At 37.6% G+C, this 26,585-nt stretch overlaps 1 protein-coding gene across 3 annotated transcripts in view; it reads right to left on the reverse strand.

The window, feature by feature from the left end:
• Window positions 1-8,533: 8,533 nt before the first annotated feature.
• The window catches only part of CC2D2B (coiled-coil and C2 domain containing 2B), a 79,351-nt gene continuing 61,299 nt past the window's right edge, over window positions 8,534-26,585 (reverse strand). The window contains exons 27-35 of one of the 3 annotated variants that reach the window (XM_039871654.1): window positions 26,166-26,348; window positions 25,801-25,998; window positions 24,017-24,106; window positions 21,064-21,177; window positions 18,861-18,995; window positions 18,338-18,460; window positions 13,421-13,479; window positions 11,666-11,843; window positions 8,534-8,722 (exon numbers count right to left, since the gene is read on the reverse strand). In XM_039871654.1, coding sequence (XP_039727588.1) covers window positions 8,534-8,722; window positions 11,666-11,843; window positions 13,421-13,479; window positions 18,338-18,460; window positions 18,861-18,995; window positions 21,064-21,177; window positions 24,017-24,106; window positions 25,801-25,998; window positions 26,166-26,348 — 1,269 coding nt within the window. The remainder of the gene's footprint in view (window positions 8,723-11,665; window positions 11,844-13,420; window positions 13,480-18,337; window positions 18,461-18,860; window positions 18,996-21,063; window positions 21,178-24,016; window positions 24,107-25,800; window positions 25,999-26,165; window positions 26,349-26,585) is intronic. The other 2 variants (XM_039871655.1, XM_039871656.1) reach the window with 2 other exon arrangements.

Genomic DNA, 26,585 nt, shown 5'->3' on the forward strand with positions numbered 1-26,585 from the left:
ACAACATTCAGGATTCCTTTCAATGGCTTCCTTGTATCCCACTGGATGCAAAGGCCCTGGGCTCTGGTTTGTTCTTGATTTGCTGCTTCCCAGTGGAGTCCCCTTAGAAGGTCATTTCCCTTCTCTGAGACTCAAGTTCATCATCTATAAACTGAACTGAGTGATGACTGAGATTGATTCTGACTTTAACATTTTAAGTTCTTTACTCTTGCCACACACATGTTGCAAAGTCTCCTGTAAGGAAAGAGGCATAACACTCCCCATAAAGCTCTGATCATTATCCGGTTTTAAAGGTTTTAAATTTATAGTGCATCAAGGTAGTTCATGTATACCTATTAGAAGTCAAATAATTCTAAAAAAACATATAATGAAAAGCAACAATTCCTTGTTCCTACTCCCTCATTTTTCTGACAATGTAGATCAACTTCTTTTAATATTAGAGTCCCATTACAAAGAGGTAACCACTTTGAACCCTTTTAGCTATTTCTCACAGTATTTGCTATCTTTCAAAACAACATGTTTATATTATGATTTTGATTTATCCTTTTAAGGTATAGTTATATATTGTCCTGGAAAATGAAGATTTAGATGCTTTATAAAGTTTATATTACCCTTCACACACACATTTCCCCCTTCATCTCGCTAATGTATAATTTGAACATATTTTTGGTTACACCCATTTTCAGTTGTTTCCATTGTTATAGCTACATAAACATTGTTCACTGTTGAGCCACATGCTGTCCTATAATTATTGCTTTCCTTTTTGTTTTCCTGGAATTTTTTTTCTTAGCTTTGTTCGAGTCTGTATCTAAGTTTTCTACTTCCTCCGATAGCTCTGTAAAATGCCTCAATTCACTTTCCAAACAGCCAAGCCTATCCGATTATCTATTAGTTCTATCTTTCTTCTCTTATTTTATCCTCCTGGACTCATCTACCCTGATCCTGCTGCTCCAATATTGATGGATTTCTCTCTAGAGCTGATAGACAGCTGCCTACCCTTGGTTAGATCCCTGTTTCCAGGATCCCATGTCTCTTTTCTTTAGTTTACATACTCCAGTAGCTTTCTGAGGGTGCCTAGGAGGCAAATCTTAGAGACCTTGTATATCTGAAAATATCTTTACTCTACCTTCACACTTGGTCGTTTGGCTAGGTATGAAATTCTAATCCAGAAACCATTTCCCTTCATAATTTTAAAGGCATGCTCTAATGTCTTCTAGCTTCCAGTACTGTTATTGAAAAACCTGATGCTGTTCTGATTCTTATTTTATAAGAAACCTGAAACGATTCTGAATTTCTCATGTTCTCAGTGATCTGATTTTACAATGACATATTTTGGTATGGGTCATTTTTAATTTATCATTCTGGGCAGTGGGCCTTTTATTCTGAGAAAAACTACAGGTTCTGGAGATTTTCTAGAATTTCTTTTATAATTTGCACTCTTCTATTTTCTCATTTCTCACTTTCTGGAACTCATATTATTCAGATCTTGGATTTCCTAAGCTCATCTAAATTTCTTATTTTTGCTTGCCTATTATCCCTTTCTTTGTCCCTTTATTCTCTTTTGGGGAGATTTCCACAACTTTCAATACAAACTTTCCTTCCGGATTTAAAATTTTCTATTATTTTCTAACAGCTCTTTCATGTTCTCAGATTTTTAAAAATATAGCATTCTGGTTTTTTTTGTGTGTGTGTGTTTTTTTTTTTTTTTTAATTACAGGTACAGTATTTCCCTTATTACTCTAAGGATAGTAAAGTTTTTTTTTTAATAAAACTTTCTTCTCTCTTCATTCATTGTCTGTTACATCACAGTTTCTTTTGTTTGTTTTAATCTTTGATTCACGTATTGGAGGATTTCTTCAGATGTGTGGTGACCTTTGGGGCACTATTCAACTTACTACAATTACTATTTGTGTCCACTCTCAACATCCTAGCACAAAACACCATCATCTCTCACTTGGATTTGTACAATAGTTTTTTAACTAGTTTTAATACCATTTCTCCTGTCCTCCAAAATATTCACCTAGCAGTTGGAGTGTTCATTAAAAGGTAAATCACACCTGTTGTGAGCTTGATATGGAAGAGTTCCTAGATCACATTTCCAGACTTTTAGCATAATGCAGAATGTTAAGGATAGTTTTTAAGGCTATTTTTTAAAATGAGGGGCAGAATATGCCAATATTTATTATCTGTAATTTACAAGGAGGTATTCCAAATTTTAAAATGCTATATACTTGATCAAACATTTTTCTGGGTGTGTCTGTGAGGATATTTTTGAATGAGATTAACATTTGACTCAGACTGAACAAAGCATATTGCCCTCCTATATGATGTTATTTACAACGCTTCTGAGACTAAATATGTGGATTTTTTCCCTCACACTAACTAATTTACCAAATGACACCAATTGAGTGTCCTACTATTTAATTCAGTTCTGACACTATCTACCTGGAGCGAGTATCAGATCCCAGAAGGTAAGGGCTCAGTCCCATAAGACTGCCTCTAGTTCAGACACGAATCACAAGTCCTGGGCCTCCTGTACTTCTGACTGACCAGCTCTAAATTAAGGACTCCCATGACCCTCTTCACAGGTTCAATAATTTGTTAGAATAACCCACTAGGAAACACTCTACTTAGTATTACTGGTTTATTATAAAGTATACAACTCAGCAACAACCAGATGGCAGAGATACATAGGACAAGGTATAGGGAAAGGGTGTGGAGCCTCCATGCCTTCTCTGTGCATGTCACTGTCCCAGCACCTCTATAGGTTCATCAACCAGGAAACCCTCTTAACCCTGTCGTTTGGAGGTTTTATGGAAGTTCCATTATGTAGACATGATTAATTAAATCATTGGTAATTATCTCTGTTTCCAGCCCCTGTCCCCTTCCTGGAGGTCAAGGGATAGATAGGGCTGAGAGTTCTGACCCTCTAACACATGGTTGGTTCCAGCCCCCATCCTGAAGCTATCTAGGGGCTCACAAAGAGTCACCTTATTAGCATAAACTCATTGAAGGGGTCTGTTATGAATATCAAAAGATAATGCCTCTGATCCCTATCACTCAGGAAATTCCAAGGGTTTTAGAAAACCTTATGTGAGGAACTGGGGACAGAGATCAAATATATATTTATTATATCACAATATCACACCTCTAATGTGGGTGGCCCTCATTCAATCAGTTGAAGGCCTGAATACAACAAAAAGGTTGACACTCCTGTGAGTGAGAGGGAACTCCTCCTGCCTGACTACTTTGAGATGGGACAAAGGTCATTTTTGACCTTCAGACTCAAACTGAAACATTGGCGTTTTGTGAGTCTTGAGCCTGCTGGCTTTCAGATTGGAACTTATACCACTAGCTTTCTGGGGTCTCCAGCTTGTCAACTTCAGATCTTGGGACTTCTTAGCCTCCATAACTTCGTAAGCCAATTCTTTATAATAAATTTCTTTATTACATACACAGTCACATGCCACTTAATGACATTTCACCCAATGACAGACCACATATATGACAGTAGTCCCATAAGATTATAATGGAGCTGAAAAATTCCTATCACCTAGTGACGTAGCTGTTGTAACTTCCTAGAGCAACTCACTACTCACGTGTTTGTGGTGATGTTGGTATAAAAAACCCATTGTACTGCCAGTTGTATAAAAGCTGAGCACACAGTTATATACAGTACATAATACATGATATTGATAATATATGACTATACTATTGATTTATATATTCAGTACATTTTTTATCACTATTTTAGAGTGTACTCTTTATATATATATATATTTTGCTGTAAAACAATATTCTGTGTTATACTGGCAGTAGCCTCATAATGTGGTCCTGTTTTTATAAAACATACAGGAACATATGCAAATGTGTGTATACATTATATTTATATATGTATGCATAGGAATATTTGAGAAGGTTGGTAAGTGGAAGGATACATAGCTGGTTAGTAAGAGGGTGGGTGGGGTGAATAATGTGAGCAGAGGAAGGGAGAACAATGGGACAGGGACACAAGCAAAAAGGGGAAAGGAAAATAGAACCTGCACTTAAAAAATATGATCGTATTTATGCACTTACATAAAATGAGAATCTGTAAAAATAATTAAAAAATAACCTCAAATATAAAAGAGAAAAATATTATTTTATTCAAGTTACTTAAACCTTTCAATGATTTGCTATTATACTTTAAATAAAATCTCAACTTTTTGAAGAAAACATAGGCAGTAAACTCTAATTTCTTTTTGGATATACCTCCCTAGGCAAGGGAAACAAAAGAAAAAATAAACAAATGGGACTACATCAAACTAAAAAGTTTTTGTACATCAAAGGAAACGATCAACAAAACAAAAAGACAACCAATTGATTGGGAGAAGATATTTGTTAATACATCTGATAAAAGGTTAATATCCAAAGTATATAAAAAACTCATACAACTCAACAAAGAAAAAAAAAAACAATCTAATTAAAAATTGGGCAGAAGACCTGAACAGATACTTCTCCAAAGAGGAAATACGGAGGGCCAATAGACATATGAAAAGATTCTCAAGGTCACTAATCATCAGAGAGATGCAAATTAAAACCACAATGAGATATCACCTCACACTTGCCAGAATGGCTATCATCAATAAATCAAAGAACAAGAAGTGTTGGCAAGGATGAGGAGAAAATTGCAAATTGGTACAGCCGCTATGGAAAACAGTCTGGAGGTTTCTCAAAAAACTAAAAATGGATATACCTTTTGACCCAGCAATTGCACTTTTGGGTATTTATCCAAAGAAAACCAAAACAATAATCCGTAAAGACCTATGCATCCTTATGTTCATAGAAGCACAATTTACAATAGCCAAGATATGGAAGGAAACTAAATGCCCATCAACAGACGATTGGATAAAGAAGTTATGGTTCATATATACAATGGAATATTACTCAGCCATTAAAAAAATGAAATCCTACCATTTGCTACACTAGAGGTTATTATGCTGAGTGAAATAAGTCAGAGAAAGATAAATACCATATGATTTCACTTATATGTGAAATCTAAGGAACAAAAAGAAGAAACTAATCAAAAACAGACTCACAAATATAGAGGACGATTTGTTGATGGACAGAGGGGAGGAGGGGTTGGGTGGCTGGGAGAATGAGGTGAAGGGTTAAAGAAGTACATATTAGTAGTTGATAGGTGGTCACCGGGATGGGGAGCATGGCATAGGGAATGCAGTTAGCATTAATATATTGGCGAGGTGGAAAACCAGAAGAGAGTAGGAGCAATTAGGGGAATCATTTTATAAACGATATAAATGTCTAACCAATGTACTGTATACTTGAAACTAATAAAAAAAACCATAAAAAATAAAAATATATAAATTCTCCTGCAATATATATATATAAATATATATATAAATATATATATAAATAAATTCTCCTGCAGTATATATATAAATATATATAAATATATAAATTCTCCTGCTCTCTCTCTCTCTATATATATTTATATATATTTTTCATGGTTTTTTGAGAAACCTCCAGTTTATTTTTATATATATATATATATATATATATATATATATATATATATATATATATATATAAAAACTTTTTACCATGGCCTATGTGATCTAGTCCTTGGCTACTTCTCCAACCTTATGTGCTACGATTCTTCTCTCCCATGTAAGTCTCTTTCTGGATTCAAGGCTTTTGCAATTGCAGTTTTCTTTGTCTGAAATGTTCTTGCCACAGGTCTCTGCATGACTGGCTTCCTCTCTTCTGGGAAGCCAGAGATGCCTACAGAATAGCCATCGTCCCCTTCTTCTTCACCAACAATAGAACACTGATTTTATTAGGAGAGCAATATAGCCATTTAAAATACTTCTCTTTTAAAAGGAGTGATACAGTTCTGGCCAATATGATATAAGTAAACAGACTCCTGGGAAGCTTTTTAAAAGAGCTAAACCACCTGCACCCTCTACCTCCCCTTCTTTTTATGCATTTTCTTGCCATGAAAATGGTCATGAGGCTAGAACTGAGGTCCTCAAAGTGTGGTTCCCAGACTAGCAGTCTCAGCACCACGTAGGAACTTGTTATAAATGCAAATTACCAGGCCTCGACCCAGATCCACCAAATCAGAAACTTAGAGTGTAGGGCCCAGCAATCTGTTTCAACAAGCTCTTCACGTGATTCTGATGCATGCTAAAGTTTGACAGCCACTGAACTAGAGGATAGAAGCCTTCATAGAGATGGCCAAGAAGATGGATGAAGATTAGTGCACCTATGATATAGCCACCCTACCAGACTTGGATTGCCTTCTCTGGGCTTGGCAGTTATGTGAAAAAGTAATCCCTATCCGATTAAGCTACTGTGATTAGATTTCTGTTAGATGTAAGTGAATGCAATTCTAACTGATAAAACATCTTTTAACTCTCAGCACAAACATTATCTCTTTAGAAAGTTCTTCCCTGACTGCTCTGTTTATACCCTCCATGCCTACACCAAAGTCCTTCTCCACCATCCCATCCTATTTGTTCCCTTTATAGTACTCAGAACAGCCTGAAATTAGCTTGCTTATTTATTGTTTATTTGCTAACAGTCTGCTTCTCAATTTAGGAACATAAGCCTCACAGGGGCAAGACCTCTGGCTCCTCATTGCGGTACTTCAGTACACCCTGCAATGTCTGGCACATCACGGATGCTCTGTAATTGTTTGTAGAATGATATAAAGAACTTTAAAATTATATGTTACATTTAAATAATGTATTTTTAAAACAGCCAAATGAAAAATGGTTTGTTGCAGGCAGTCACACAATTTATAGGAAAAAATTTTAGTTGAGAAACACATATAGTACACACATTAAAAATGCATATAATACAGAGAGTCCTCTGTGCTTGTCTATGAATGCTTACTCTTAACTGGCCTATCAACTCTAAAATCATAAATAACTAATAAAAAAATAGCCACGTAAACATTCACAGTGCCACAGAAATGAACTGCATGAATGCAGCATTTCCTTGGCAACCTAGTCTTTCCACAGATATCAATGTGTGCTGCTCCAACCAATGTGGGAAACTTGTTAATAACAAAACTTCACATATCATTTAAAGACAAGCATTCAAATACACACAAAATTTTTGATCAGTTTTCTTATGCATGCCATAAGACACACACAATTAGGTTTTAACCTTGGAGAAAAAACATTCTCTTCACCTACATCTCTACTTTTTTTGCTTTTCTAGTGATCTCAAATTTGGTCCAAGAATAATATCACTGCAAATAAATAAGGTCTTCTCTGACACTAGCCTATGCAGGTGTATTGGGGAAAAGATACAGATTGAGGGGTCCCTGCTCTCTGCGTGTGGGAGTGACCCAACGAGCACCAGTGCTCCTGAAATGCGAGAGGTGAATTCTCTCTTATCTTTACTTCATATAAAACTACTCTCATCAACTTTCGGAAATCTGTATCCTTTGATTTTTTTTTTTTAAATAAGTTGTTGTGTGACATTTAAGTAAACTGTATACATACTTTTCTCAATGAAGCACAGAACAATAAAAAAATCAGGAAAGTACAGTGCTTCCTACTAAGATCCCTGTCCGCTCTTTCTTGAGAGGTTCCTAGGATGTAGATGGGCCTCCATGGGGCCATGACTGGGAAAGGAAAGCAGCAAGAAAGTGCCAGAGGCAGGATGGGGGGCTGTTCACTGAGGAAAAAAGGAGCCCTGACATTTGGAGACCATTTTCTCTCTTTCTCAGAGAATTAGGAAAGCATATTAGATAGGTTCCTGTGAGTCCCCTACAAATGCTTACAGCTGACAGGACTTCATGTCAGTAATGACCCAAGTAAAAACTTTTGAGAAGACCCTAGAAGCTGACCTCACAGCTCAACCAACACAGCATGTTTTTCTGTTATTCTTAACCCGTGAAATTATCTTTTATCTTATGAGAGGCAATGACCTTAGGGTTTCTATTTGAACAGCTTCTACCCGGAATTGCATTAGAACTAGCATCAAACATACCAGCCTCACTCTAGTAATTATAGCATTCTATAAGGCGGGGTTCTTATTCTTAACAGAATTACCTGGGGAGCTTGTTTAAAATACTGTGGGTTCTGGAGCACCACTCCGAGAAGTTCTGATTCAGCAGGCCTTAGGTGGGGTGTGGAAATCTGCGTTTTCAGTAGGGATCTCCAGGTGATTTTGATGAAGGTGGTGTGAGGTCCACAATTTGAGTAACATTGGCTTTAGAGGGAGAGGCCAGAATTGCTTCTTTTCCAGAATAAGACCTAATGTAGACAGTGACCCAAGGCCACCAGACTTCCCAAAGGGTCTTTCTTGTAAAGGTCTCTGGTGAGGTCATTTAGACTCATCCTCAAAGACTCAGGGAGTGAGTCTCCATGGTGTTCAACTCTATAAGTGAACCAAAAACTGGGCTCACACTTGGCTGAACTTAAGGATAAGTAGCAAAATCCCAAAGTATCAGAAAAGTTCTGGTTGCCTTTCGTCTGGGGGCTCGCAATATAACCTTTTCCCTTTTTCGTCTTCCTTTTCACTGTTGTCGAGTTAAGGAAGCCAAATAGACCCACACAGATAATATGTTGTTTGGGTATGGGTGAACGTATACAGCTAGAGCAAATTCTGTTTGGGGACATTCAGAGGAGTGAATTCCAGTTTGATATATGGCATCAATAACTGACTGTATATCTGTGTATGGCATCTGGATAGGAAATCCTGCAACCTGGACCAAAAGACAGAATTACATATAAAGCCACATTACAATCATGTAAGTAACTGGGAATTACTGTGTGCAAAAAGGTTACAGAAGCCTCAAAGAAATGGTAGTCATAAAATAACAATAGTTATTTTGTGAGTGCTTACTATGTTCCAGGTACAGTGCTAAATACTTCATATACATATTTGATCCTCAAACAACCCTATGAGGTAGGTTCTATCATAATCCCTACTTTACACAGAGAGAGGGAGAGCCAGGTTGTCTGATGCAAGAAACTGCATTCCACAAACTTGCACCCTTTCTAGGACAACAAACTGCCAACAAGGAAATTATTTGGTCTTACAAATGAGAGATTTAAGTAAGCATTTTGGAAGAATTTATTTAACATTGATTCAGTTTATATTTATTAAGTGATAGCTGTGAGACAGGATTAAAGGGTTATGGAACATGGTCCTATGTTAAATTATCTATTTAAGAACACACAGACAACACATCATAAACCTCTTTCGGCCCTCATATTCTTCACCTTGAGAGGCTTTTCCTAATCCTCAATTCTGTTCATGTGCTCTTCCCATGCAGTTGAATAGTACACTGTCCTTCTCTAGCTTACTTAACAAAATATGTTGCAATTACATATTTTTTGGCTTGTCTTTCTAATTAGCCCATAGTCTCTATGAATGCAGAAGATGGCATCTGTCCTGTTTATTGTCCTAACCCTAGTGCCCAGTACGGTACACACAGAATACAAATAATGGTTAACATTTACTAATTAGACATCTGCTTAATGCTGGGTGCTAGGGTAAATATTAGCTCACTTAATCCTCACTACTACCACAAAACTGATAACTTTTTATGCCTGTTTATCTTGCCCAATGGCATAGAAAGTTTAGAGAAGTTAGGTAACTTGGTCAAAGCTAGCAAGTGATTGAGCCAGAATTTTGAACCCAAGCTGCAGGAGTTAGTGCAGATTTATGATTGAATGTTATTAAATAGTCAGATAATTTTACAAAGGGACTCCAAGTTTTAAACCTTGGTTTATATTTAACTAAGTTTCGCTCATCTGTTTACCCCTAATTCTATTAACTCATTTCCTGTTTAGAAAAAAAAAGTGCAGCTCGCCAGCGTTAATTTTACATAAACACATTTTTTGAAGTTGAAGCAAATTTGACTGGTTTTCAATGTGAAAATAAAATATAAAAACTGTTCCTGGAGTTATTTTGAAACAGAACTTGTCTCTAATCCTAATGTAACAGAAATGTATATGATGATCAGTATTTAATAATTTTTTTCATGTGGTAAATTTCAAAGCACAGAATAACACAAAGCGGAACATCACATTCCGCACAAAAACATTGCGTTACTCTCCAGATCTTTTAGCCATCCTCGTCGCTGTGCGAGCAGCAAACTTTGCAGTGACCAGTTTGATTCTGTTTCCCTGATATTGGTGGTATGCTCTTGGGGGAATGCCTTTCAGACAGGCAAAGAGGTGTGACATCATCAGAGCATGGGCGAACTCGAAGACGTTGCTGCCCTGGCTTGCGATGCTTTTCCAGCATTCTTTCAGTCAACGTCAGTCTGAAGTTTACATGGCTGATCACGTGCTCGGGACTGTCCTTCTTGAATAGGATGTAAGAGTTCAGCACTGTAATGTTTAGAAGGTTGCGAAAGAATTTCTTACACCAAAACTTGTGCCTTTTGCACTGTCAGATAAGAAGTGAGCATCTGATCAGCCGAGTCCACTGCTCCCATGTTCTCGTTATAATCCACAATGACACATGGCTTTTTAGTTTTCTTTCCATTTCTACTGTCTACTTCAATCCCAGTATCATTGTGGAATACTGACAACACTGTTACCTCCTCCTTGTCACACCATTTCAGTGCTGTAAGTTCACCACAGAATCTAGGTACAGTCATTCCCTTTGCAATCTTTTTTTTTTTTTTCCCCAGATCATTTAGAATCTGTTCTCTGTTTAAAACAAGCTGTTCCAACTTCATCAGTCCTGTTTTAATGTAATTCTGTGAAAAGCATGGGAGATGTATGGCAAACTTTGGGGGTAAGGTCAGGACTGTACTCCATGAGTTATTGCTGTAGCGGCAAGCGCGCTGCCAGCAAGTATTCTCAGGGCAAAGGGGAAATGGGTTAAAAAGAAAGCAAAATGAAACAACTTCCTCCCTATTCATGAATGCCTGCTGATTCCTCCCTGGCAGCATAAATATTTAACTCCCAATAGATTCCTTCCTTTCTTCTCTCAGGGGACCTCCTGAGGAGACATATTCTAGTCTATGAGATGATGGGGGAAGGACTCTCACTCTTGAGGATAATGGGGCTTTCAAAGACCCACTGGACAAGTTTCTAGGGAGGAGGAGACAAAGTGGGTTCCCAGAACTGGAGGTAGGGTAGGGGAAGAGAATGAAGATTCTAATGATATATTATGTTTGGTTATGGACTTGATGAGTTTGAGATGCCTTTTTATCATCCAGGATGATGATGTCAAATGTGTTGGTGAATATATAAGAGAAGAGGTAACGAGAGAAGCCAAGGATAAACATATAAATCTGAGAGTAATTTGCACATAGAAGATATTAAAGCTTGCCTGGAGTCTTCTTACCCAGAACCAGGGACAGGAAATCCACTCTATTACTAGCATCTAGAGACCATTTTTTTAGTTTCTCAGTTGCAAGTAGTTTCCTTTTGGGCATCTCTTTCCAAAGTTTGTGGTTTATATATCCTAAAACATATAACTAATTCCAAGAAAATGTCATGCAATGTGGTCATAGTAATAGCTGTTCACTACATTTTAAATTTCTATAAGTAAATGCATTTAATGACATAGTATCTATCTAGGATCAAGATAAAAGAGATTTCAGGGATAGCTAAGATTACTATTATCTGGCAATTAACAACATAGATAAAACGAATGTCATTAATGTATTAAATCATATACAAACCCAATAAAATTGTAGTAGTCTTTCAAATTCATTCTCTTCTTCAAGTGAAACAAAGCTTCCAGTGCCAAGTTCTAGCTTAGGAAGAATTTGTCGCAAAATAAAAGTATACTGTCGATTCCAACGTGTTGGCTGCTTTGGTCGCCATTCCATAATTTTACATTTCAGAGTCCTTTCGATCCTACAGTAAGATTATTTTTATGACAAATTACAACTCATTTAATAAATGTGAAAAGAGTTTTGTCACTTTTACTCAAGCATGAGAATGATGCTTTTTTTTTTTAATTTAGAAGGAAACCAGACCTCTATGGCTAGGGATACCTGCTATCACTCACATTAATCAAATCTGGGAGGAGAAGGTTCTTGCTTGGCTTGGGAAAACAAGCTTCCCGGGGTAGCCAGCAATTAGATCTCATAGGCACATCTCTTTTCCAGTTACTCGTGTGTAGGCTGCTGCTACTGGCTGTGATTTGACACCTACTTTATGATTCCTGGGTTGACATTTCGATTCCACAAGACTCTCCTTTGACATAAGACCTTGGGTTTATAAGAGACTGCCTTTACAAAATTTCAGAGATCTGGTCTGGGATAGTGTTAGCAGGGATAAGTTAATTAGATCAGTTAATTCAGCAAGAGGAATGAGGCACTGGACTGAGAAATACGGTGATCAGTTTCTCCTACTAGAATGTATACTCTATGAGGGCAGGGAGTTTTGCCTTTATATCCATTCCCTAAAACAGTGCCTGGTAATGAACTGTTTGAGGGAGGGAGAAAAGTGGTTCCTGAGACTCTCCTGGGAAGCCTGTCCTCTGTGCAGAATCAGTATGTGCTACAGAAGCCGCTGGGAGTCTCTCCTGGCTGAGTCTATAGTGTAACTAAGTAGTTTTGAGTTTTTCAGAGCGTCTCAGTAGTGGCTATGTATCAGAATCACCTGTAGGACTTTATTAAAATGTTTCACCTCCAGATACTGATTCAACAAGTCTGGTCCGAGACCCTGGCATCTGATTATTCAAATAGCTCAGGAAGCTATTCTGATGAAAAGCAGAAGCTGGGAACCATTTCCCAACTGCATTTCTTCCTTTTTTGTTAAGAACTGGGGAAGGAAGGGAATAAGGAGTGAGGGTTATGTGCTAGTGAGAGAAGGGAGTGGCAAAATGATTTTTGTCATGCTGTGTTTTGATTAGTTGGTAGTAAATTACATGCCAGCCTGCTATGTCAACATGAGTCACTGGAAGCTGTGGACACACCTGGAGTAGAAGTGAGGCCAGCTGCAAAGATTGTGACTCTTTGGGCTTGACTGAACAACTCCTAGGGCACACGTGTGTGTGGAAGGGGGGAGGGTCCAGGAGGGACAGTATTGATGTTTCTACCACCCAACTTGGATGTTTTCACCAAGTTGTGGGCCATTTACCTTCACGACAATTCAAGAAGTATTAACTACTGCATTATTATTACTATGGGCTCAACAGGTGTCTGTGCTGAGAACTTCCCAACAGTAGCCCACAATGTTTTCCAGAGGCAACCATTTTTAACTTGGCCCGTCTTTTCAAGAAATGTCCTAGATGGTAGAGGAGTTGCTTTTCAGTGCATGTATCAAGAGACATGACTCAATGGAAGTAACTTTATAATCTCCATTTCATGCTTCTGTTGCTGACTCTAATAGGTATTTTGAGTGACTGAGTTAGAAGACTGAAAAGTGGTTGAATGAAAGATTAGAGAGAAAACACAGTAATCATAATATAATTTTATATATCATACCTGTTCTTTAGATCTTCTACCATGCTTTTATTAGTATCAGAATAAATTATTTCTTTAGGCTGAAATACAGATAACTGGAAGTTAGGAAAGATTCTAGGAGACCATCTTTACATCACAGTCACCCCTGGAGTGCTAATTATAATGAGGGTGAACCCAAACCTGTTTCATGTGGCAAAAACATTGAATTGCAGAGGCACAGAGGTAAAACATAGACCATAGTGTTTCCTTTGATTTTTATACTACTTCACCAGAGCATGGGAGGGTAGGTGGATTTTAAAAAGACATTTTTTATGGGTAAGGCAGAAATGCTGCCCCCATAATTCAAACAAACATTTGACATGTGTATTGATTCTACTGAGATAATCTTTAGCAGCTACACAGGTCTCTCTCACTTACTAACTGTGACCCTGGTGAAGTTACTTAACCTCTCTGAGTCTGTTACCATATCTTTAAAAGTGGGACAAGAATCGTACCTACTTCTTGGGGGTTTAAAATCTTCTTGTGAAGATTTTAAAATAAAGTAATACACGTAAAGTCTGGCATATATTGCTCGATAAACATCAGATATTGTTATTATTACTCTTTTTTACATGGTTTATCATCTTCCTTTTTTGAGTATTGAGTATTTGTTTTTCAGCTGGCAGGAGCCAGGTCTTTGTGTTTGCAGGCGCGCAACACACACACACACACACACACACAGTCCATTTCAATCTCCCCTATCCCAAGCCTTTGCATCAGACACTCTACCAACAGTAGAGAGCAATGCTCTGTCATGTTTCCCCCACAACCAGATTTGCTGGGAGGAGGGGAGGCCTTCTCAAGTCTACTCCTACCCCAAACCCAGCCATCTCCTCCCTGCAGGGCTCGCACACCCAAAATCAAGGGCTCACAAACCCAAGAGCGAGGGGCTGGATTTAGAGTTTTTACTTTGGGTTTATCAGAGCTGAGAAACAGGCAGTTGGAGAGACAGGAACAGATGTTTCTCTCTCATGAGTGGAATGAGGGCTATGATTTAAAAAGGGGCAACACTTGTTAGGCCTCTAGATCCTAGAAAGTTTCAGGAGTGATTTGAGAAGGCCCAGTCTGTCAGGCGATGATCGAAACCAGCGGTTCTCAAAGTGTGGCCCCTGACCAGCAATCTTGGGCCTGGAAACCTGTTAGAGATACAGATTCTTGGCCCCAGCCCAGACCCACTCAATTGGAAACTCTGGGGTAAGGGCCAACAATCTGTTTCAACAAGCGCTCCTGGTGGTTCTGATGCCATGGTTGGAGAACCACTAAGTTAGGGAACAGGGTCAGGAACTGGGAGTTTCCCACAATAGAACATGGTAGACTAAATTCTCTGATTGCTGTCAATAACCACTGCCTGCCTACTCCTCCAAACTATGCCCCTTATTTCCCAACTTCCCAATCCAGACAGCCCTTGTGGATTAGTTAGGCCAGCTTTAAGCTCGAAAAAGAAGCCTGGGTTACACTGATTGACAAATTTATGGGGCTTTAGGGGTGTCAATCTACTTTTCTTTTCTGGCAAAGGCCCCTTTCTTTCAGGGAATTCATATCCTTTGAAACTTCAAGTGGATTTCCCTGTTAACTCATTTATGAATCCCCACATTCTCATTATACACACTTAAATTTGTGTTCTCAACTGTGATAACAAAAAATGTTCACTATGGATAGTGGTTATTCTGGTACGTGTGTGGCAAGGCAAAGATCAAGGGCCATTAACCCACAGGAAAGAAATCGGTAGACATAAAAGTCAAATGCAACTATGAGTTTTATATTTGTGATTTCCCTTGGCAAAAGGTTTAGATTCTATCCTTAGCCAGAGTGGCTTTTAAAAACACAATTTTGAACATGGCAGCCTTTGCCTTGGTGATGTTAGCTTCTGATTGCCCTGAGGATAAAGGCCCAAATCCTTACCAGGACTGCTCTTCCTGGAGCTCATCTCTGCTCACTCTCTGGCCACAGCCAAGCTGGCCTTTCAGCTCCTTTACAGACATCTCCTCAGCACTGCAGGTCTTCACGCCTGCTGTTCCCGCTCTCTGCCGGGATCATTCTCTTCCATGATTTTATTCTAGGGGAGCTCCTGCTTACCCTTCCTCACTGTGCTGGTTATTACTTTTTTTTTCCCCCCAGAAAGCTGTTGAAACTTCCCTTCCCCTCAGGTCCTCCTGCTGTGTGTCCCCAAAAGCACATTCATTCTGTGATAGCATTTATCACTCTGTACTACAAGTGCTTGTTTCCTGCTGTTTCCTCCGCTAGAATACAAGTCCCAAGAATACTGAGACATGGAGTTTTCCTCGTGATAACTATACCTAACATAGCGCTGATTCAAAGCAGGCACTCAATAAACATTGCCTAAATGAATAACAAAATGATTACTAGGAAACAAAAAACCTGCCTCATCTCTAAATACATCATTCTCTTCCTCGGAGGCAGCAATGCTTCACTCACAACTTTAGGATGGGAAAATCAAGATATGGCCTGTGGATGCTGTAAATGTGGTTTGCTCATTTCCCCTTCTTTAAAATGACTTTACAAATAGGAAACTTATAAATATATATAATATATATAATATAGGATAGAAATATATGTTTGCAGCTGCATGGAGAATGTTTAGAAGGATGCGCAGTGGTTATTTCTTTGAGTGGGAAGAAGATGTTGAACAGGAGAAAAACTCCTTACTTTATATGCTTTGGTTCTATTTGACTTTCCCCCCAACAACCACCATACCTTCTTTTTGATATTGTGAACTGCCTTAAATATACAGAGAACCATAGAGACTAATATAATGTACATCCACCCAACATACCTATCACCTAACTATATCTAATCTTCGCATTTTCATACCTGTTTTAGATTTTTTAAAAAGAAGTAAAACAGTATCGATAGACTTGAAGTATTCTATATACTCTGAAGTACTTCTGTATACTTGAAGTACCCTGTATACTGAAAAGAAAGGATCTTGTTCCTTTTTTTATTCCCCCAAAGGTAAACTTTAACCTAAATTTGCTATTTACCTTTCCTATGAAAGCTTTTATACTATCACTAAATATCTCCGTGCACATAAACAATATATAATTTTCAAGCTTCTTGTAAATGGCTTTGTATTGTAGGTGTCCTTGCACATCTTTATTTTGCTAAACCTTACATTTTTTCATATTCATTTATGTCGATGGTTCTCAACCTTGGCTGCACATTGGAATCACCTGGGGTACTTTATATAATACTGATGTTTGGGTTCTACCCCCAGAGATTCTGATGTGATGGATATACAGTCAAGTTGAGAACTATTGTAAATTGGTGTGTGTGTGTGTGTGTGTGTGTGTGTGTGTGTGTGTGTGTGTGTGTGTGTGTGTACTGCTGCATAGATTTCACAGTATGAATACCTCCTAACGCATGTATCAATTTTCTGGATGAAGAATATTCTAGTTTATTCCTTATCTTCTTTCAAGAGTAGCACTATAGGGAGCCCTATCACAGTCCCTGGATTCAAAGTGTGAGACTGGTTTTGTTTCACTGGATTTCATGAAGCATTTTCAGACCTTGCCATTTGGCCCCACTCACTGCTAGTGTTTCTGTCCTGTTTCTGTTCCACGAAAGAACTATCATGGTTTGGAGCCAGGTAAGCGTGTTGTTTTTCAATTTCTATACTTTATCGTGGCCCTGGATATGGAACGGAAGGGCTAGGTCAAAATAAGAACTTATTACATCATCTTGATATTATAGTTGATGTTTTATGATGAACATTTAAACATGGTTTACTTTAAAATTTAAAGGCCTTTGTCCTTGCTATTTATACTCTTACCCAAGCTGTTTTTTCTTTCTTTCCTGGCTGGTCTTCCTCCCGCTTCAGGCATCAGAGCCCCCAGTTAGTCCCCTCAGAGCACCAGCACAATTCATAATCAGTTTGCTTACTACTGTTTCATTTGTCTTCCCCTTGAGACTGTAAGTGCCCTGAAAGCAAGACCCAGGCTGAAAGCAAGACCCAGGCATATATGTTGTTCATCACTAGCCACCCAGCACCGAATGTAGTCGCTTCTCCATAAAGATTTGTGAAAGGAATGAAAAGAAGGGAAGAAGGGAGAGAGATCTGGGTGGAGAGAAGCTTCTATAAGTAGAGGTCTTTAAGGAGTTATGTAAGGTGGAATATTCTTTCCTGCTACCTCTTTAAGAAACTAAAAACGAATTACCCTTTACTGCTATTTAGAGTAAAATTTGTGTTTAAAAAAAGAGAGAGAGAGACTTCATGCTGGCTACATGAGTATATTCACTTTGAAAAAAATTCAAGGAGCTGTAGACTCCCAAGTGACCTGCATGTGATTTCCACATGACCCACACAGTGACCGTCACCTGTTTCTCACGTGATTGCCCCATGACCCAGCGTGACCATCATGTGACTTCTGGTTCACCTTTTACTTGAAATTCTTTCTCTTCAATTATTTATTTATTTCTAGGTGTTAAAATTCTCTTCTGAGCATCTCATTGGAAGAACTGTTTCTGACAGAGGTTTAGCCAATTCTACTGTTCATTAGGTTTATAGTTCCCTTCCAAGGACTCGGCAAGATCAGCATTGCTGAGTTCACATTATGTTTCGCAGCAGAAAAAAATATTTCCAAGTGTTATACTGAAGCAGAATCTCCTAATTGCATATTTGGAATTATTATTCTGTGTACTTTTCTGTACATAAAATTTACTTAAATACAAATTACATTACATTGAAGCTGCTACCGATTCCTGTTTTCTGCAAGGGATCAGAGTAGCGCAAGCTTAGGCCGGATGGCAGAGAAAACTAGATTTTGTTAATATTGACAAATAATTCAATAAGCAATTGCAATATAACAACAGCTGTCGCAACTAGTAAAGATTAGAACCAATGGTAATTTTCATACTGACACACCTGGAAAAATGATTTACCTGTATGCTTTGTGCATGTCTCCCTTGAAAATTTTTTGGAAGCAACTGTTTCCAGAAACTTTCCTTTGAATAGTCAAAATGTACAGCCATTGGTGTATTATTCTGTTGAATATTAAACCAGACCTATTAAAACATTAACATAAAATTAGTAAAGGCCCATAAAAGCCCAAAGCCCATAGCTGGCTAGGATGAAGTGAAATTTTACAAGCAAAATTTTAGTCCTACTACCCAGTGAAGTGGCAGAAGCCAAGGGAGGTTCTGAGGTAGGAGGTAAAAAGATTCCAGGTGTAGATGAACATTAGACTGCTCATTGGTTCTCAACCTTGCAAGCACTACAGAATCACCTTTGGGGGAGTCTTTAGGAATAAAAGATTTCACTGGCCCCACATCTTAAGGACTCTAATTGAAAGTTTATATTTTCTTCAAAGTTCTCAACATGATTCTAATGAATAGCTAGGGTGGAGGATCACTGATCGGTCTCTTGAGAAGATAACTCAAAATAAGGTCCCTCCCCAGTACTTACATTTTCATTATCAAACAAACAGTCTACACTTTGTAAAGGACAAAATGGGTCAAACTGCTTATAAGATTGCCCAGTTAATGGATTCCAAAGCAAATATTCATCAGTTTCTTGGGTTAATACATAAGCCACATGCCCCTGTATGAGGAAAAGGAGTTAAAGTCACTCTGGGTAGGTGATTGGCCTAACACATTTTTGTATGTGAAAATGACAATCTAAGTATGTGATATCTTTGATTTCTAAAAGCCTTTTTTTAGGACCTTTAAAATTTTTTGGAAAGGAAAAAAAGCCAGGATTCTAGAAACCCTTGGGCCCAGGCTAGCATGAGTATTTAAATGAGAGAACTTCTGAGCCAGTGCTGTCATATATGGTCCTGGAGGGTGTACCCTCATGGCAATAAATACATCGTCCTAACCAAATTCGTACATTCTGACAATTTCCCAACAGCTAGGCCTCAAGTGTTTTGAGGTAGGGGCGCTTGTCTGATTTACACAGTGGCGCTGTACAGACTAGCCCTGCTTTGAGTAGAATATACTCGGGAGACTGAGGGTGAACACCACACAGAAATAGGGAATGGAAACTTGCCTAAGGCTCTGAAAAAGCCAAGTAAAGTTAAAAAGCCATTACATTAATTTTGAGAACAAGATCTGGAATTAGAGGCTAGAGAGGTAGTATACAAAAAATCATTTGAGAAGTAAAAGTAGTCATTACTTTGTTATGAGTTTTCTTTGCACATACCTTTTGAAGTGCAAACCTTTCTTAGCAAAGAATAAAAATTTCAGGTAACAACAATAATGACTAACATTTACTGAGTATTTATGTACATCAGGTACTGCACTCAGCACTCACATTCATTTTCTCACTTTGATTCACTTCAAATTCTGTCATGTAGGGATGATTATTATGCCCATCTTTGACATGAAGAATCAGAGGTTAAAGAGCTTGTCTAGGGTAACAGTAGATGGTATTATTCCTGTTTTGGGTGGAGATAACTGAAGCTCACTCAGAGAAGCAAAAAAGGACGAGATCACACAGTTAGTAAATGGCATTGCTAGAAAAGAAAGAAAGGAAAGAAAGAGAGAGAGAGAGAGAGAGAAGGGAGGAAGGGAGGGAGGGAAGGAAGGAGGAAAGGAAAGGAAAAGGAAAAGGACAGGACAGGACAGGACAGGACAGGACAGGAAAGGAGGAAGAAAGAAATGGCATTGCTGTGTTTTAAAACCCTCTTTGAAGAATCCCCAAACCCATACTCAACACTGTGCAGTGTGGCCTGGTCTCCCTAACTCCAGAGCTCTTGATCTTTATCACTGTGTTCATCTCTGCAATAAGGAGGAGGCTTCACCTTAACCACATAGCTGAGGTCAAAAACAAACACAGCTGAGGGCAGCTAGCCATGATGTCAACTCACACGTGCAAATGCAAACGTCTGAAGGACTACTGACTGTTTACTGCCATCTAGTGGCACTTAAAGCTATAGAGGGGGATCATATGGGAAAATGAACCACAGGCTTTTAGCTAACACAATTGACACAGAAATAATAAGCTTCACCAAGGGAATATAGAGAAATAAATAATCATGACAAAAACCATAAAACAAGACTCAAAATTCTGACATTGATCAAGATATTCAGGTTGAAACAGAAACAGTCCAAAAAAAGACAGCTTTCTGGAGATATGAATAAAGGAGTATATGACTGAGTTGTAAAAATTTCAGGTAGGTAAACATGAATTTCTGGCCCACTTCTCATATAACTAAAAACTGAGCAATGCAGAATAAGGGGAAGTATTTTTTAAGGATCTTAAAATATAGTATTAAAAATAAAGATGGTGGTGACAGCAGTTAACAAGTACAAATACTATTATAACTGTTACTACATCACCACCACCACTACCACCATTTACTGAGCATTTACCATGAACCAGGTGCTCTTCTCAGTGCTATATATTTACTATTTAATATTTCTAGTAATCCCATGAAGTAGCACTATTATTAGTACTATCTTACAAAGAAGAAAAAAGGAAGTCATTCTTTACATTGTAGAAATTTTGATGAACCAGCATGATCCTCTTAACTAAATAATTGCTTGCCCACAAAATTCATTAATTAGCTTGTGAAAAGATGGAAACTTGGGGGTGAAGTCTTTTAAACTTGCAGCTGATAGCTGATTAGTTCTGTTTACACTAACGAAATATTAACTCCAGTACTTACTTCTAACACTGAGGTTCCCAGGAGGACCAAAGCTTTCTTTCCGAAGTACAGAAAGAAATTACAGAGAAGTATGGCATGCTCCTCCTTACTTCCAATGGCCAAACTGATGCAGCGCTAACACAAAACAAAAGCAACAACAACAAAGAGGGTGGGGGAGAAAAAGGTGAGTAACGCAAGTAATGCTAGGATGACTGCAAAGCCAAAAGCTCTGGCATCTTTTGCCTGATAAAACACTAGGGCATCGGGAGAGAATATTAACTCAGAACACAGGTGTGACCTTTACTATGGGACAGTTAACATGGCTACTGTGTTAAGTAACCAAATAGTTTATTAGCCAAAATGGGACATTTTTGTTTAGGACTAATATTAAACTGCTCTGGACAAGCAGAGAGATATGAATTGGTATTTTATGGACCCTCATCTGATAGGAAATCGCAGTGTCTTTGGAGGAAGGGATTCTTTGGTCAATGGTATTACACTCTGTCCTGTACTAATACGGTGCTCTCAAGTCAAAGAAAGGAAGAGATCTTAGTTGGAACCCAATCAGGAAGAAAGCCTGAAACTTGACTTCAACTCAAAGAACCAAACGACTGAGCTGGATATAAGCAAATATATGGTGCTTAGTTAAGCAACTGTAGCAGGAGATAAAAAGGACAGCCGAGCTGGCAGACTGGTGGCTATGACATAGTTCTAGCCTATAGGTGTGTTTTGTTTGACCACCAGAATGTTTTTAAAAAGTGGGAGATCTCATAGAAAGCTCTGGATTTCTGGATCTTTTGAAAAATCAAAAGATCTAACAACATATACAGGCCCAAATATTTTTATGGCAATGATCTGTTATTGCTAAGTAGCAGCTGCACCATTTAAATGGGAATGTGCTTTCTGGTTCATTAGAGCCCCAGAGAAAGGGCTGTGGTGGCCAGGGAGATTGGGGAGAAGGAGCTCAAGTCTTGGAAGTGACATTTACCAATCATTATGGGAGCATTTCAATGTTTTAACAACTGATATGGCCACATCAGTATGTACTGGCTAGGTGTGATGGTGAGAGATGGAGGCTAGGAAGGATGGTAATGTGGTTCTTCTGAAAGAAAAGTGTGAACAGAAGAGTGAAGGACAGAATATGAGTAGTCATCACTGTCAGGCCAAGGAGGGTCCCCTGACTGAATTTCGTAAGAGGAGGAGGGAATGGATGAGAATAGGTAACTAATATACTGAGTTCCAGATCCTTTGCATATGTTATCCTTTCAAAACCTTTTGTGTGACACAGATGAGGAAATTATGGTCCAAAGAAGCTAAATCACTTAACTTAGGTCACGTGAAGCTATTAAGTGATCAAAGTAGGATCTGAACCAAGGTTTGTTTGACTCCAAAGACTGTAAGTTAGGTAGGAGAAAATAACTCATGTCTAAAATAATATTGAATGTCAATCGTACTTGAAAAATCAAAAAAGGAAGGAAAAAGTTGAAGAGGTTCAAATTTCCAGGTATAAAACAAATAAGTCACGGGGATGTGGTGTACAGCATAGGGCCTATAGTCAATAATATTGTGATAGTGTTGTAGTGTCAGATGGTTGCTGGTCACATCATGGTGATTCACTTCTTTAGGTATATAAATGTTGAATAATTGCGGTGTACACCAGAAACTAATACAGTATTATATATTAACTATATTTTAATTTTAAAAAACTCTAAAAAATAAATAACTCACGTCTGTGACAATCACCCATGGGTATTTCACGGCCAAAGAGTTCACGTCAGTGAGAAGACATCATTCAAGAGGAATCTCAGGCCTGTAGTAACCTCTTGGTTATGAGTAGTGTTTGGAGTTGGGGGAAGGAGGGAGACTCAGAGTATTTTCCTGAATGGTTATATTTATGGTTATTTTTAGTTATTTTAGAAGCTATCTTTCAATGTTCTACAGAGTCATAATACTCCTGAACACTTTCTAATTAATTGAAAGAGTCTCAGAAGAGTCCAGAGTTAACACCACATCTTTGAGTTCTACCAGGTTTGAATCACTACATTGCTGGAACCACTGGTTTGTATCTTCCTTATTCTCACTAAGTAGAAGGCAGGGTAGCTGACCTATGAAGTTAGCCCTGTGCCCTCTTAATCCAATTCAGCTCAAATCTAGCCACTAAAACATTCTAGATAAGTGCCAGGATTATCTGTCCCAGATGGAAAGTATCCCTCTCTTAGGCTCCCATTATACTAGTATTTTCAAATTAAAAATGTGTATGGAGTGCTTGCTAAATTTAAAGCAGTGTACAAGTGATAAATATAAAAACAAATAAGAATTGGATCTGCCTATTAATTCAAGATTAAACTTGGGATGTGTATGTACAGGATATGGGTGTTGGGTCCATATATAAGCAACTAAATATGATTTAAGGTAGAATGGAAGAACTGCTCTAATTAGGGTTGCCAGATTTGGGGGAAAATAAGATGCCCAATTAAATTTGCATTTTAGATAAAAATTTTAGATATTTTAGTCTCAAATACTGCATGGGGCTTGTGTTTTATTTGGCAACCAATCTAAAGAGACCTTTACTCCAGGTGCTAAGGAAGAGCACTGCTATATACACTCTTCATGCAGATGCAGGGAGACTAGGGAAAGCTTCTAGACAAGTGGTAGCATTTGCCTAGACTTCAGGGTCTGACCAGCTGCATAGTGACAAGCCATATTTCTTTCTGGAGTTTGTCATAATATTGTACTCCTGAAATTCCTGTTGATCAAAATATTTATGAGCTACCACTTGTAACGTGGAGTCAAATTTTTGATCCTTCAGAATTATTTCTATGGATTGTTAATAGAGCTGAAAATGATGTATTAAATTATCAAATGCTTTCAAATTTCACAAAGCAAAGTACTACATATTTTAAAAACAGTTTTCTTTAAAAGAAAAGCAAGTAAGAAATACTATAAATTTTAATTATAAAATGTAATTTGTTACCTCTGATGTCATCCATATATCAAAATCATCATTTTCATCCAGTGTATCAGGCATAATAGGAATCAAAGATACGAAGCGAGCAATGAGGTCCTAGAATAATATTAACTAACATTTATTTAGTTCATACTATATGTCCATCACCAAGCACAGTGCTTTATAGGCCGTATTATCATGTTTTGTGTATCCTACAAGCCTCTGAAGTACAGGCTATTATTATTTTTGTTTTACATAAGAGGCAACAAGCTTGGAGTGTTAGGATAACTTGCCCAGGGTCACACGGCTCACAGTGTATGAGGTCTGTAGGAATAAGCCCAAGTTGGCCTGACCCTAGAGCATGCCTGTTAACCATCTCGTTTCACTGTAATAAATTATTAAAATTTTAAGCATGATACTTTACATAATATTTCATAACTGTTAAAAAACTTAAAAGAAATGAAGGACAGCAAAAGTTTGATTTATTTTCAGCTTCAAAATCTATCAGAATTATTTTATTAAGATAAGTTGCTATGAGTTGCTGAAGCAAGAAGAAGTTGGTGTAGCCTGATTTCTCAAACAACAGAAATTATACTGTGGATTGTTCCCTCTCTAGGGCTAGAGACAAGGACTTAGACCAAAGCAGGAAAGGAGAAAGGGATACAAATAAATAAACAATGAGTTAACACAGAAAGTTCACTAACATTTTCATTAATTAACAATAGCCACCATTTATGCACTATTATGATTTCCCTATACTGTCATGGTTCACAGTCCTTAATAAGCAAAGGAGCTAGGATTTATATATATATTTTTAAAAGATAAATATTATCTTTGAAATAAACTAAAAGCCCTATTATCTCCTTGGACTTTGGGTATCAGGAAACATCAGCAGGAAGAAACTCGGGATGGAAAAGCAGAGTATAGCAAAAGGCGAACTAAGTTAGGAATTTGGATTTTAGTTTAAAGAATCCCTTAGGAGTTTTATAATGGATAAATAAAAAAAATATTCTGAGGAGAGCCAAATGACTCAATCAAACCTGAATAAACAAAAGGTATAGTGGTTTTTTTCATAGATGCCCTTTATCAAAGTTTACTTTTTCCTAAGGAGAGATTTATATTTCTGATTTCGTATTTTCCTTTCTCAAGGTGGATGGAGCTATATCCTCTCTTGAGTCTATAATGAATATATCTTCATTTTATACAAAATTAAAATCTGAGTATATGTCTGTTTTGACAGCCGGTATAGATATGCATAAAGCCACACAGGGCTGGGGTGGAAGTGTTACACTGGCAGTTTACATAGAAAAATATAACATAGGTTATAATCCTTAGAAGGACACAATCCTTTTAGAAACATAACTTTTTATTTCGTCTGGAAGTTAAAGGTATTTTTTGTGTCATTTTTCTAAGGTTCATAGAAAAGTTGTGAAGCCAGTACAGTCATGTGAACTGGTGTGACAACAATGACTCTCTAGTCCAAGAAGGCAGAAATGAAAAGAATCAGGAAGAAATGTTTTCTTCCATCTGGGGCTCAGGAGGACACATTGCAAAATAGATGGTTTTTCTCTCAGGAAACTGTTATTTAAGGCAAAACAATTTTAGTAAGAAAGTTATACTTGAAGTTAATATTTAAAAAATGAACAAGTTAAATATAAATTTGAGCTGATGAAAATGTTCTAAAATTTACTGTGGCAATTGTTGCACAATTCTGAGAATATATTAAAAATGACTGAATTATACACTTTAGGTGGGTGAACTATACGGTATGTGAATTATCTCAATAAAGTTATTAAATAAAGATAACTTACAAGTGTTGCATTAGAATCGTGAAGAAATATGTCCAGGAGTTGTTGAGGTGGATTTAATGCCTTGATATATCTTGTTACTAGGATCTGTATCCCTTCATCATTAAACACCGTAGTTGTGATTCTTCGGTTGGGAAATACTGCCTTACAATTTTTTTTAAAACTCTGTGCTCTCTGCAAAACATCTATTTGATCTGAAAACTAAAATCAAGTTTAAAATATTTTAACATTGTACCATATTGTTCGCACAGGAAAATATCAAGGACCAACACTCATTTTTGCCAGCTTTGAAATTATTATTACTGATTTCTAAAATTGTTTATACTTCTTTGATAGTGTATATAAAAATAATTCAATGTAAAACCTACCTTATCTAGTCCTGGATTACAGGTGACATATGATATTTGAGGTTCAATGGTCGCAAAAATATTTAAGAAGGTACATTCTTTTAAATTCTGTCCATTATAATCTTCTTTAGGAGAGACATAAGTCTTACTCCAAGTATATCCAAGCAAAACTGGTGGAATATTTACTTGAAATGTTCCACTAATCTGAAAAAAATATATATCAATATGCTCAATTCTGTATGATTAAAATAAACATAAGTGAAATATAATATAGTCCAGCTCAGTCTTCTCTGCAGGAGGAAACAGGCTTGCATGGGTATGCGCTGGTTCTACTAATAGGTATGTGCACAGGATTGACAGGTTCTCCACGGTGATCTATTCAGAGGCACCCTTGACACTCTGGGTCCCTGTCTACTTTGTACTATGCAAAAAGGGCAAGAG

The sequence above is a fragment of the Pteropus medius genome, unplaced genomic scaffold (genome assembly GCF_902729225.1).
Source record: "Pteropus medius unplaced genomic scaffold, Ma_sr-lr_union100, whole genome shotgun sequence".
NCBI classification, from domain to species: Eukaryota; Metazoa; Chordata; class Mammalia; order Chiroptera; family Pteropodidae; genus Pteropus; species Pteropus medius.